Source organism: Dermacentor variabilis, chromosome 10 (assembly GCF_050947875.1).
Source record: "Dermacentor variabilis isolate Ectoservices chromosome 10, ASM5094787v1, whole genome shotgun sequence".
In the NCBI taxonomy this organism is placed as follows: Eukaryota; Metazoa; Arthropoda; class Arachnida; order Ixodida; family Ixodidae; genus Dermacentor; species Dermacentor variabilis.
This window is the reverse complement of record NC_134577.1, coordinates 122,183,576-122,196,672: the sequence shown is the minus strand read 5'-3', so window position 1 is coordinate 122,196,672 and position 13,097 is coordinate 122,183,576. Positions and strand designations below refer to the sequence as shown.

At 45.2% G+C, this 13,097-nt stretch overlaps 1 protein-coding gene across 3 annotated transcripts in view; it reads right to left on the bottom strand.

Moving 5' to 3' along the window:
- Polr1A (RNA polymerase I subunit RpI1) overlaps positions 1–13,097 on the bottom strand; it is a 314,770-nt gene that overhangs the window by 216,582 nt on the left and 85,091 nt on the right. For all 3 annotated transcript variants that reach the window (XR_012823481.1, XM_075673365.1, XM_075673366.1), the window contains exon 10: positions 4,576–4,829. Coding sequence is in view for 2 of the 3 variants with exons in the window: in XM_075673365.1 (XP_075529480.1) it covers positions 4,576–4,829 (254 nt within the window). In the remaining variant the exon portion in view is untranslated. The remainder of the gene's footprint in view (positions 1–4,575; positions 4,830–13,097) is intronic.

Genomic DNA, 13,097 nt, shown 5'->3' with positions numbered 1-13,097 from the left:
GAACCCTTCAGCAGCGATTCTCGGTGATTCTGGAAATTCCAAGCCGGTTTGACCACGAAAATCTTCTTATCAGTGAACAGAATCCGGTACAGAAGTTCCCTACTTCTCAACTACTTCATCTTGCAGCACTTTTGCAGTCTGCACGCCTTCACCTAGTGTGTGAGCAGCTGTTCTATCTCTGGCATGCGCACCTGGAATCCGAGACCCCCTTTGGCGAATAGCTGCACAGTTGAGTTGCCAACTCTGTACTCCATAATTATTTCATTTAAGTTAGGTAACATGCCTGTACTGACTTATAGTCCAAAAAAGACAGTTAACTATCAGGAACAGGAATCAGTTTTGCACACAATACCACCAATTGTCATTGAAAAACTGCACAGGAAGCCTATTATCTTTAGAGCGTGGTTGCAAACAAGCTTTCCAAGAATGAATTGCTGCTGTATGGAATGTAGTTTTACAACAACGCTAAATAAACATGGTATTAAACCAAACTCGCGCCGCAATGCAATCTCTGTGGAAAATGTGAGCAGAATTCAGCCAGGGGCGACCGCGGCAGGTACAGAGCCGCACATTGTTTACAAGTGTAAAATGTCCAAACCATGTCTGACTGATTGAAGAAGGCAGTACCGTATGTTAAAGAAGGCATACAATTCCCAACTTTCTAGCATTTATCGCCGCAGTGTTCCCAGAAAAACTATGAGGTCAGTTACCCTCCTTTCCTCCTCCTTATTAGCTCTGTTATAACCGCTGTCCAAAGCTGAAGAAAGGGTGGAGACACCATTGGGAGCTTTCAAGGTCGCTTCCTTTGCATGAGGCTCAGAGCGGTATCGATACGGCGATAGGACTCACCATTCTGGATACCCAAGAGAGCTAGCTTTTGGACGCCAAAAGACACGCAGACGCGACGAAGGAATGATACGCGACTGGGGCCCTCCCGGTAAGTGCTGAAAACTTTTCCCTTTCTTATTTTTATAGCAAGTGTTAAGTGCTGCTCAATTTCAGCGAAAATATATCGTGCACCTAGGCGCGTTTAAGAGTGATTGCGTGCGTGAGGTTCGGGAAACAAGATGTTAGGACCAGGAAGAACTGATACTATATTGTGCAACCTATGACGATCAGCAAAACCCGCAAAGTCCAGACAAATTAGCAGATCTCTTAGGCCCATAGGGCCCTCTGGGCCGCACTTTTCGGCGACAAGGTAGCCTAGCCACCTGTGGGATTATCTTACTGAGCTATGTCGTACGCTCGGCTGCGGTAGTTGGATGTTCAAATCCCCCCCCCCCGCCCCCCTTTTTTTCATCTACGATGGTGTATCTGAATTTGACATCCTCCAGTGCACTCCATTTGCAGTTTTGGAGTGGCACCTGACACTGACGAAAGATGCCGTGAGCAAGCGGGGCTATACTAATCCAGGTACAACCAAACCAAATTAGGAAGGCTTACTAAGCTTGAACAAAGACACTCCCTCACCGGAACAGGAATTGGCCTCCCTGGGGCAGTATTCCGCCACAAACTCCCCAAAGATATCTACAATTAACTCACGGACCTCAGTCCCCAGCAGCTGTGGAGCACCTGTCCAAAGCGGCAGTCAGACCTGTAATGCAGCAGAGGGTGCTAAGAATCTCTGGGTCCGGAGAGGCCGCAAATGGAAACCGAATCTGTCAACCTTTAATTGCCGAACTCTGTCGAGTGAGGCTAACTTAGCAGTACTGTTTGAGGAACCATCAGATATTGTTTGGGATATTATTGGTCTTAGCGAGATTAGAAGAAGTCGTGAGGCTTCTTCTAATCTTCACTGCTGAGTAATGGCCATCTCTGCTGTAGAGATTTCCCAGATGATAAGCAATACGGGGTAGGATTCCTAATTCATAAGGACATAGCGGGCAACATTGACGAATTCTACAGCATTAATGAGGGGGTAGCAGTAGTCGTAATCAAACTTAATAAGAGGTATAGATTTACGGGAGTACAAGCCTACACTCCAACATCCAGTCACGACGATGAGGAAGTAGATCAGTTTTATGAAGATGTTGAATTAACGATGAGAAAAGTGCAAACTCGGTATACAGTAGTAATGGGTGACTTTAATGCAAAAGTGGGGAGAAAGCAGCCGAGTGAACAGGCAACTGGCAACTACGGCGTAGATTCTAGAAACGCTAGAGGAGAGGTGCTGGTAGAATTCGCAGAAAGGAATAAGCTGAGAATAATGAACACCTTTTTCAGGAAGCATAGCAACAGAAAGTGGGCCTGGAAAAGCCCTAATGGTGAAACAAGGACTGTAATTGATTTCATACTTTCTGACGATCCCAACACAGTGCAGGATGTAGAAGTGATAGGTAGGGTAAAGCGCAGTGATCACAGGTTAGTGAGGGCTAGGATTCACCTCAATTTGAAGAGAGAAAGAGTAAAATTGGTCAAGAAGAAACAGGTCAACTTAGAGACAGAAAGGGTAAGAGCAGACAAATTTAGGCTGGTACTTGAAATCAATTTACAGCCTTAGAACAGAGAGATGATGATGATGACAAAGAGGTAATGAATGAAACTGTAACGAGGCTGCCTTCAGAGGCAGCAACTGAAGTGGGATGCAAGGCACCAAGGCATACAGTAGGCAAGCTTTCCCAAATAATAAAGGACCTCATAAAGAAATGACGAAGAATGAAAGTCTCCAACTCAGGATATAGGATAGAATTCGCAGAACTGTTAAAACTGATCAACAAGGCAAAAATAACTGATATTCGAAATTATGACATGAGAAAGACTGAGGAAGCCTGAAATTAGTGAGAAGGGAAACTTGGCATAGGACAAACCAAGATGTATGCACTGAAAGATAAAAGCAGGGGTAATATCATCAGCAATCTCGAAGGTATAATAAATGCAGCGGAAGAATTCTATACTAACCTGTACAGTACCCAGAGGACTCAAGAGTACTCTATTCAAAACAATAGTGAACAGTATACAGAAACTATTCCTATAACTAGAGATGAGGTCAGAAGGGCCTTGCAAGACATGAAACAGGGAAAAGCTGCAGGAGAAGATGGAATAACAGCCGATTTAATCAAAGATGGAGGGGACATAATGCTTGAAACACTGGCGGCTCTCTATACAAAATGTCTATCAACTGCAAGGGTTTCAGAAAACGGGAAGAATGCAAACATTATACTAATTCACAAAAAGGGAGACATTAAAGAACTGAAAAATTATAGGCCTATTAGCTTACCCCCCCAGTATTATATAAAATATTTATCAAAATAATCTCCAATAGGATAAGGGCGACACTGGACTTTAGTCAACCAAGGGAACAGGTGGGCTTCAGGAAGGGATTCTCTACAATGGATCCCATCCATGTCATTATTCAGGTTATCAAGAAATCTGCAGAGTACAATAAGCCTCTTATATGGCTTTCATAGATTACGAAAAAGCATTTGATTCAGTAGAGATACCAGCAGTCTTAGAGTCATTGCACAATCAAGGAGTACAGACCACTTATGTAGATACCTTGGAAAATATCTACAGAGATTCCACAGCCACCTTGATTCTACACAAGTATGAAGATACCTATAAAGAAAGGGCTCAGACAAGGAGACACAATCTCTTCAATGCTAGTCACTGCGTGCTTGGAAGTATTCAAGCTACTGACCTGGAAGGCTTCGGAGTAAGGATCGACAGCGAATACCTCAGCAACCTTCAGTTTGCCAATGACATTGTTCTATTCAGCAACACTGCAGACGAGTTACAACAGATGACTGAGGACCTTAACAGAGTGTAAGAGTGGGGTTGAAGGTTAACATGCAGAAGACAAGGATAATGATGAACAACTGGGCAAGGGAACAAAAATTCAGGATCGCCAGTCAGCCTCTAGAGTCTGTGAAGGAGTACGTCTACCTAGGTCAACTAATCACAGGGAACCCTGACGATGAGAAGGAAATTCATAGAAGAATAAAACTGGGTTGGATTGCATATGGCAGACATAGTGAGCTCCTGACTCGAAGCTTACCGTTATCATTGAAAAGGAAGGTATACAATCAGTGTATTTTACTGGTGATGACATATAGGGCAGAGACTTGGAGACTGACAAAGAAGCTTAAGAACAAGTTAAGGACTGTGCAAAGAGCGATGGAACGAAGAATGCTAGGCATAACTAAGACAGAAAGAGAGCAGCTTGGATCAGAGAGCAAATGGGAATAGCTGATGTTCTAATTGACAATAAAACAAAAAACATGGAGCTGGGCAGGCTATGTAATGTGTAGGATAGATAACCATTGGACTGTTAGGATTACAGAATGGGTGCCAAGAGAAGGGAAGTGCAGTAGAGGACGACAGAAGACTAGGTGGTGTGACGAAATTAGGAAATTTATGGGTGCTAGTTGGAATTGGTTGGCGCAGAACAGGGGTAATTGGAGACCGCGGGGAGAGGCCTTTGTCCTGCAGTGGACATAAAATAGGCTGATGATGGTGATGATGTTAAGCTGGAACCGTTGTACACACCTGGCACTCCTATTCACGCGACTGTCACCAAAAGGCCTAACAGAGCCCAAACTAGTGAGTCTTCCTTTGCCCGTAGTCCATTCTGCATACCTTGTGAAGAAGCGCCCCTGCATGGTCAGGAGCGAGCCCCCAATGACATGGTCCTGGATGAGGCCACTGAGCGGCGTGCCGTCCTTGGGCACCAGGTACTGCCTGTTGACACTGGCCACCTCAGTGGCCTCAGCCTGCGCCAGGGGACTTTGTGGCAGGTGCGCGTTCATCTCGTCTCCGTCAAAGTCGGCATTGTAGCACTTGCAGTTGGCATAGTGCAGCCGTAGGGTCCGCTCCCCGGGCAGCACACGTGCCTGCAACAGAGCTTCTGTCAGCACCCCACCTCCAAATACTAGTCCGTGACAAACAGAGAGTTGGGTTCACCTGCACAAACTCCCTTGTGGCTCATGTGGCTCATGCTTACAGCTCATGCTGTAAGCAGCTTACATGTAGTGGGAAACTCTGGAATAATTTTGGCCACCTGGGGCTCTTTGATGGGCAAAGCATTTTGCCATAGCCACTAGATTACAATGGCAGGTTACAAATGCAAGATCTGTCCTGCTGCTATTCAAACTATAAGCCCGTCCCTGTAGCAAGGCTGTACTGTCCAAGCTGTACAGCCAAACCCACTTATAACAATACCGGTTTCAACCATACATTGAATATAAACGTGAGCAGCTGATGCACCGTGCACTTCTGTATATGTTTATGGCACTTAATACGATGTTCGCCTGCCACATTATCAGTTACAAGTAAATCTCGCTACCAGGTGCATGTGCCAAAAACAAGAAAGAATGCAAAATTTTTAAAAAGGAAAGAATGCAAACCGCCAGCATGGCGCAACTTTTCACTATACCTGCCTTCGTGCCATACTGCAGCACAGGTAGGACATTAAACTTACATTTTCAGCTCGCTTCGGCGCTTCCGAAGCAGTGCGGCTGCTGTGTTCACGTGATCCCTCATGCCACGTCACGCCGACGGTGGCGGCAGCTTTTCCAGTGGTGGAGCTCGCCCCCAATATAGCGTGGCGAGTGCAAAGGAGACGCTGATGCCAAGAAAAACACTGACAAAGAAAAAGCTCCATGTCGCCTATCAAGCGTACCATTTGTTTGTTTGTTTTTCACGTTCCTTGCCGTGGACACTGCAACTGCCTCACTTGAGGTGGACACCTCAACTAATCTAAAGTGCAAGCACGTGTCAACGACGTCATCTGAAAAGTGGGACCATGTGGCAGAGGTTACATTTCTCTGCACAAGTAGCTGGTATGACCACAGAAAGAAGTGCCAAAGAAAGAAGAGCCATGCGCAGGAAGAAGGGTGAGAGAAGGAAGAGACACACCTCTGCTGCTAGCAGAGGTGTGTCTAGCAGGCGACACTTGTCTGGGCCCAGTACGCACTCGCAAAACCTTCGGGCATACCCCTCCAGCACCGTCTTGGGTTTTCCGCACCCATGCAGCACAGCATCCGCTTCCTATGCCATGTCGTCTGCTAGCCTACTGTTCCGGCTGCCGTAAAGGATACACAGAAATCTAAAAATCCCCGGATTTCGGAAGATTAGTTTGTATGTAATACTGAGGCATTGTTTACATGCCATGAAAACTGAATAAAGATTGCTATTCTGAAGTTTGTAGTACTGATATATTTTTACATTGATACTATGAGCAGTCAGCAGGGGATTTCTGAAAAGTTCATTCATCTGAAAAGTTTCTGAATGTAGTGTTCATAGCAACAAGGTTTCACTGTACTTGTTTGTCCCCTCTGCTTTCTTTTCTGCAACCTGAGCTGGTATTTCGTAGCGATGCCTTTTCCGATGCTAATGCCTTTTCTAATGCTAATGCTTTTGCCTTTCCCCACTTTTCATGTTCATAAGTGGCCGCGTTATACTCCTCACCCTGAGTGAAGCGCCACTTTACCACTCACGAACATGAAAAGTAGGAAGAAGCATTAGCAACAAGAAAAGGCATCACTAGAAATTCGTGGCCCTGGTTATAACATTTATTGGTTAAAACAATGGGTCATCCTTGGCACTTGAATACTGACACGTGTACTTGTTTGTCTTAATCGGGCGACACATTTCACCGCCTAACAAATGTTATCGTACAGCGCAGGACGTGCCTGCATGTATCGGAAGTTTCTGGAACGTTATCGATGCTTCCATTCGCTGTCTGTGACCGAGCCTTGTGTAATCTGATCGCATGTGTGCGCGACGCGAATAATGTAGAGCTTTGTAGAAGGCACGCAGGTCCCAGCGATTATTCTGGAACATTCGACGAATTATGTACAAAAGCGGACGCGCTTGACCCGCTGATCAGGTTTTCGACGATCGCCGACCGTGTTCGCTGCTATCGTTGTGCTATAAGTGTAGCCTGTTTTTGTGGGCACAGGTTCGCCCAATAAAAGTTTTGTCCTTCACAGTATTGCTACTGTGTTCTTCAACGTCACCACCACGTGACAATATTGTTATGGGTGGGTTCAACTGTACAGCTAACTCGTGGACAACTTTCCGCGCCAAAGAAGAGAAAGCTGCAAGGGCAGAGCTCCTGCACAGGCATTACTGCTCCAAGCACTGGTCTGGCAGAGTTTGGCAATGCTTTGTGTTCTGGTTTCTCAGATCAGATGTTGAATCAACAAAGCTTGTCACTTGTCACAGTTCCACATTCCCCCCAAAACATAAAAGATCAAATAAAAATAATTGTGCAGTTTCAAGTGCATTTGATTACAAAAAAGACTGACAGCACAGTAACACAAACACAAAGCAGGCATTTACGGCTTGTTTTGCAAAGAATGTCAGGCAGCCTTGCTACATACAAGAAATAGTTCTTTGATGGAACATGTTGAATAACCAATCAAGTTCAAACCACCAGAGAAAATTATATTACCAAGGAAATTTTTAGCCCATGCCAGACACCTAGGACTAAGTTGTATACGGAAACGCATTAAAAGCAATTGTGTTTTGCCATTGATAATACCAAAGAGAAAGGAGCCAGTCCCTCTTGCACACAGTTAATCTGCCATTAGGTAGTACACGCAACCCATCCGTCATTTCTTGTCACAAGTGAAAACTACCAACACCTACTCCCGTCATGTGTCATGCAAGGAAACCAACCCTTAAATGTGAGAGCCATGCAGAAAAGACAAACATCAGGAGAGTTAAGTGTCTTTACACATGTAAAGCTGAGTGGTGTATTTTATGATATATTTTAATTAGAGGTGTGTGAATATCAACTTTTTTTTTAGTTTCATAGCAATTTCAAATAATAAAACCCAAGTGCGAGTCGAATTGTGCATTTTTAAGATATTTTTCAAATATGAATGTTACTGGTTTTGCAAAAATGTAATTGTTTTCGCAAACGTGGAGCTGCCGTTGTGTTAGGGAAACATGCTCGTCTTGCACTTCAGAGACCTGTGTTCGTTTCTGACCCAGACCAAAACGTACATTTTCTTTTCAAGGCCATTAATTCACTTTCTTTACAAGAACTTCCCTGAAAATTTTGACATCAATCTGAGCATTTTTATGTGTTTTTGCTCTTTGTGCCGTTGACCATTTTTAATAATAATATTTGGGGTTTTACGTGCCAAAACCACTTTCTGATTATGAGGCACGCCGTAGTGGAGGACTCCGGAAATTTTGACCACCTGGGGTTCTTTAACGTGCACCTAAATCTAAGCACACGGGTGTTTTCGCATTTCGCCCCCATCGAAATGCGGCCGCCGTGGCCGGGATTCGATCCCGCGACCTTGTGCTCAGCAGCCCAACACCATAGCCACTCAGCAACCACGGCGGGTCGTTGACCATTTTTGGTAACATTACTCGGTCACACCGCCACCCCCAGATTTTCACATAATGGGGCATGTACAGTAAAACCTCGTTAAACCGTACCCGCTTAAACAGTAGTTTCGTTTTAAAAGTAGCAAAGCCAAATCCCCGACTCACCGGCCATTGAACATAATGTGTTTTGTATCCGCATAAACCGTACCAGCTTATTGCGTACGCATCGGTTAAAACGTAGCATTTACACTTTTCGTAGCGCAAACACGGCGGTGCGTCGTCTCCATCGCGCGACCCGGCAGAACAACAAGCCTCAGAGATCAGAACAGCCGCCAAGCACCCTGCGCGTTTGTGTGTGCAGCCACATCAACATCATTTCGGCGCCATGCCAGAGAGATGCCAGAGAGCATTGTGGCATCGTGCAAGTGAGGACTCGTGTCATGCCGAAGCTCGGATTAAAAAAAAAAAAAAAGACACAGAGTGCTCAGCACAGAAGAAAAATTAGACATCGCCTGTGCTATCGAACGTGACACGGAGAAGTCGGCGCTGGCACGCGACAGGGATCTGCTGTTGACTACAGTGTGTGGCCGAATGCGAAGAAGTTGCTCGGCAGCGCTGCTGCAACTGCGAAAAGATGTCGGCTACGAGGTTCGACTTTTCGCTATCGTTGCCTCTGTTGTTGCCGGAGTGTCGACTAACGACAGTGATGAGGACGGCACGGAAAGCGACAGCACGGGCAATTTAGGCCCGACAGTGGCAGAAGCTGCGCGTCATGTCAGCCTCATGAACGCAACCGTCGCGACGAGAACAGCACCCAGCAATAAAAAAAGACGCCCCGGGACTACTGCAGCACAGCTGCGCGCGTTCACGGAGAATACGTAATGCCAACGAGGAATCTGCCATGCCAGTGTTTACCGAGAAAAGGGGGCTGGCTGAAAAGCTGGCACGCAGCTTCAGTAAGTTTGAGGCCGCTGTCGTCGTGCTAGGCCGCCGCGGCATCCAACGAAAATAACACTTTTGTCGCGCCAAGTGAATAAACACTACATGTTTTTTTTCCCCTTTCATCGCACTCCCTCCGAGTTCCGTTTTCAACAGGTAAGTGGGCGATCTCATGCTAATTCGTTAAACAGTATGACCATTTAGTACGTACCTTTTTCCGAGCTCCGGCCAACTACAGTTTAATGAGGTTTCACTGTAATGCTTTCAAATCAAATCAAACTTTATTTCATCCCTCAACACAGAGAGAAACAAAGAGTGGGTGGCATATTAAAACAAGCAAGTTCATTGCACAACAAATAACGTACATGAAAATTATGCTTTGTAGTGAACAAAACTCTCAAGTACAACACTTGTTTGACAGTACCATAACTTCAGCTATCTGATGTTGTCCCAAAGGAAGGACTCGACATGTTTGGGGAGCAGCGACATACGTCGCCCACCAATGGAAGATTTGTCCAGTATATTGGACAATGAAGCACAGCGCGCCACGGCTGTCAAAACAGATTTTGCCTCATAGACGGGGCTTTTCCAGCTGCTACTATGACCCGTGCTGTTATCTATTGACTACGGTCAAAGTCGCTCTGTTGCTCGCATTTCCAGGAGAGTTGAAAATGGTAGGACTGAGCACAGACTGAGACGGCTGCTGCCTAAGAAGTAAGTAAAGTTGTATGTTTTTTCGCATGTGATAAAGCATATTTAGGCCTTGGTTTGTGTTGGTAAGAACTCAAGGAACACAGAGAAACGCATATTTGAGCTACTAATGCGGTAGTTTTCGCGAGCGCGTGACATTTTTTACAATGTCCAATATATTGGACATTGGGTCACAATGACAAAAAATAAATATGACAGTACACACATGCAGTCTGTTGGAACTACAGTAGAACCCCGCTGTTACGTTCCTCACTGCTGCGTTTTCCCGGCTGCTACATCGTTTTCATCCAGTCCCGGCATAGCTTCCATAGGATCCAATGTATAAGGAACCCCGCTGTTACGTCGTAGCTGTGAAAACGTTCCTGCATGATACGTCGCAACTTAGCCCCCCGAACCCGCCTGGGCCAGTTGCCTGGGCTAAAGTAGGTAACGCGCTCCAACCGCCATTTTGGCTTTTGACGAGTTTTGGCCGGGCTTGGCCATGGAACTGGCTGCAAGAAGCCGCACGCCAGTTCGAGAGGCCGCCATCGAATTGGCGTGCGGCTTCTTGCGGCCAGCTTCATAGCCAAGCCCGGCCAAAACTCGCCAAAAGCCAAAATGGCGGTCACATACGACGACTACGTCGCCATGGATGTTGTCGTCGTGACGTCAGAGTGTCAGAGCATCGCCGAGATCGTTGGGATCTCGGTCGCGAGTGAAGTCGCAGAGTGCGATGCACGAGTCGCATGATGCCGGGGAGTTGCCAAATCGTAGCTTTGGAAAAGCAGTCGCGGCTCTGGACCTCCTCCGCAGGTACGTCGCACCTCACAGCGACGCTGACAGCAATGCGGCCTTCCAGGCTATTGAGAAACGTGTGGTGATTTCTAGCGAGCGAAAGAAACGGCAAGCCACAATTCTGGACTTTTTTTTAGGTCCTAAGCGAACTCTGTGGAAATAAATTGTCTATAGTTGAAGCTGCACTTTCTTTCATTCATTTTCGGAGCTTTCCTCACTGTTGTGTTTTCCCGGCTGTTACGTTTTTTTTCCCCGGTCCGGTGAAAAACGTATGAACGGGGTTCCACTGTACTTAGCAAATAAGAAATATTTGGCTGCAATTACCTGCAATTACGAACTGTCTCAGCAAAGTTGAGACAGTGCATGCCTCGAAAACCCAACCCCAATGGCCTAAAAAATTTTGTGCTTGCGACGCCAAATGGCCTTTTGGATTTTGAAAGGACTGAAGTCTACTTTGTATCAAAGAAGTTCTGCAATAGGAGAGTCAGCTGTGCTCAGGCTTGCAACCAATCTCGCTCCTGGAACACACCTCTTTTTTGACAGATATTTAGCGGCTGGTCCGGTACTTTATAAATTGGCAGTGAAGGACACATTTGGTACTAGACCAATAAAGAACAATCGAATTCCAAAAAGTGAAAACCTGTCTAGCGAAAGTCCGCATACATCTCTGCATACATCGGAGATGGTGTGAAGAGATGGGCAAAATATTCTTTTTAGGTGGTATGACGACAAAGCCAGTGAAGTGACAGTGAAAACTACTGCTGGTTGAAGTCATTCCACAGTGCTCACATGAAAGGAGCCTTTACATAAGCTTTCGTTGTTGAGGACATGTCTGGGTTCCTTGGTGTTGAAATTTTCCTTGCTTCTCGTAAAGCCAGGTTTATAATCCCATCTACCATTGAAGCATCTGGTGGTACTCATCTACTTTAAAATTAGGATCTAAAACATTGCCAAGCTTCTTACTTGGTGAAATTTGCTTTTTGGAAACAGTGTCTTTAGTCACTTAGCCAGAGTAGTAGCAGACACAGAGGTTGCCACCTTGTGGCTGATGCTGTACAGATGCAGGAAGAGGCAGCACAGTTTCGGTACATGAGCTGATGGTGTCCGGTTGCCATAAGCACCAGCAGTGCTTATCGTAGAAACTGTAACTATCTGCATCGAAACTTGTCTGATACACATCTGTAACGACTGGCTTGACATATGTGCCACAACTCCACTTCTTTCATCTGCTACCATGTGCCATATGGGTGCATTTTCCAGGATCAAAATCAGTTGAAAACCAGTGTCCGCCCTGTCTTCTCTTTTACCAACTGATCTTATCTGTTTCTTCCAAAGCGCCGCTAATGCATAGTCACCAGCAGTGTCTTCTACTTACTTTTTATATGCTTCACTGCACAGCAAATGTGCTTCGCCGCCTAACATGGCTGTACTGTGGCGAAGCTGACAAAGAACTGCCAAAGCAATTTTTGTAGATTTGAATATTTCGAATAGTGTCTTTCGGATCAGGTCGAATACTAACTGATTAACCGATTTGAATCGAATATTCAAAGTTTTCAATATTTTCACAACATTTTTTTATGTAATTACTGAAGTAAACACAATTACCAGTTACATTACATTACCAGTTACAGTTACAGTTACATTACCAGTTCCCCAGCATAGCCAAACAAATGAGAATGTGGGACTATTTGCTTATTTTCAGAAGCTCTATCATGTAAATACGTGCTTTGCATCTAAAGCAATCTCTTCAGTGCCACAGAAAGTTGTCCGCAAGTACCATAATTATTTGAATATAAGGCAACATTTTTTTCCCAGAATGCTATGCTTCAAAGTCAACCCTCGCCTTATATGTGAATTTTGCCTTTAGTTGTGGCTTCACAGCAGTGCAAATTTCGTTTTATAGTGTGGCTTCTAGATAGCGGGATCTTTGTCTGATAGTGTGGTTTTAAGGCAGTACGCTCCATGATATCGTGAAGCCACACTATAAGGGGAAATTCACACTGCCATGAAGCCACACCTAAAGGCAAAATTCAAAAAAACTCGCCACTCCACATTTAAAGCTTCCTTCCCCCTTATTTCGTGGTCACCATTTCACATTTTGGCTGTTTTACTAATTCAGCATTTCAAGCAAACCCCGTCGAGTCTGAATAGTCTGTCGGCTACTCCATATTAGTGTGCATACTTCAGTTATCTTTATTGGGCCCACAACTGCACCCTTGCCTTAAATCATGACTGCCTTATAATCGAATAAATACGTCATGACGAGCTATATACAGCTAACAGTCACGAGTGTTCATTCTTGTGTTCTTCGCTTGTCCCCGTTTTTCTAGCCGTTTCACTATGAAGGTATCATTTCAACTAGCTCACGCCCAAATCCTACCGAGTTGCCC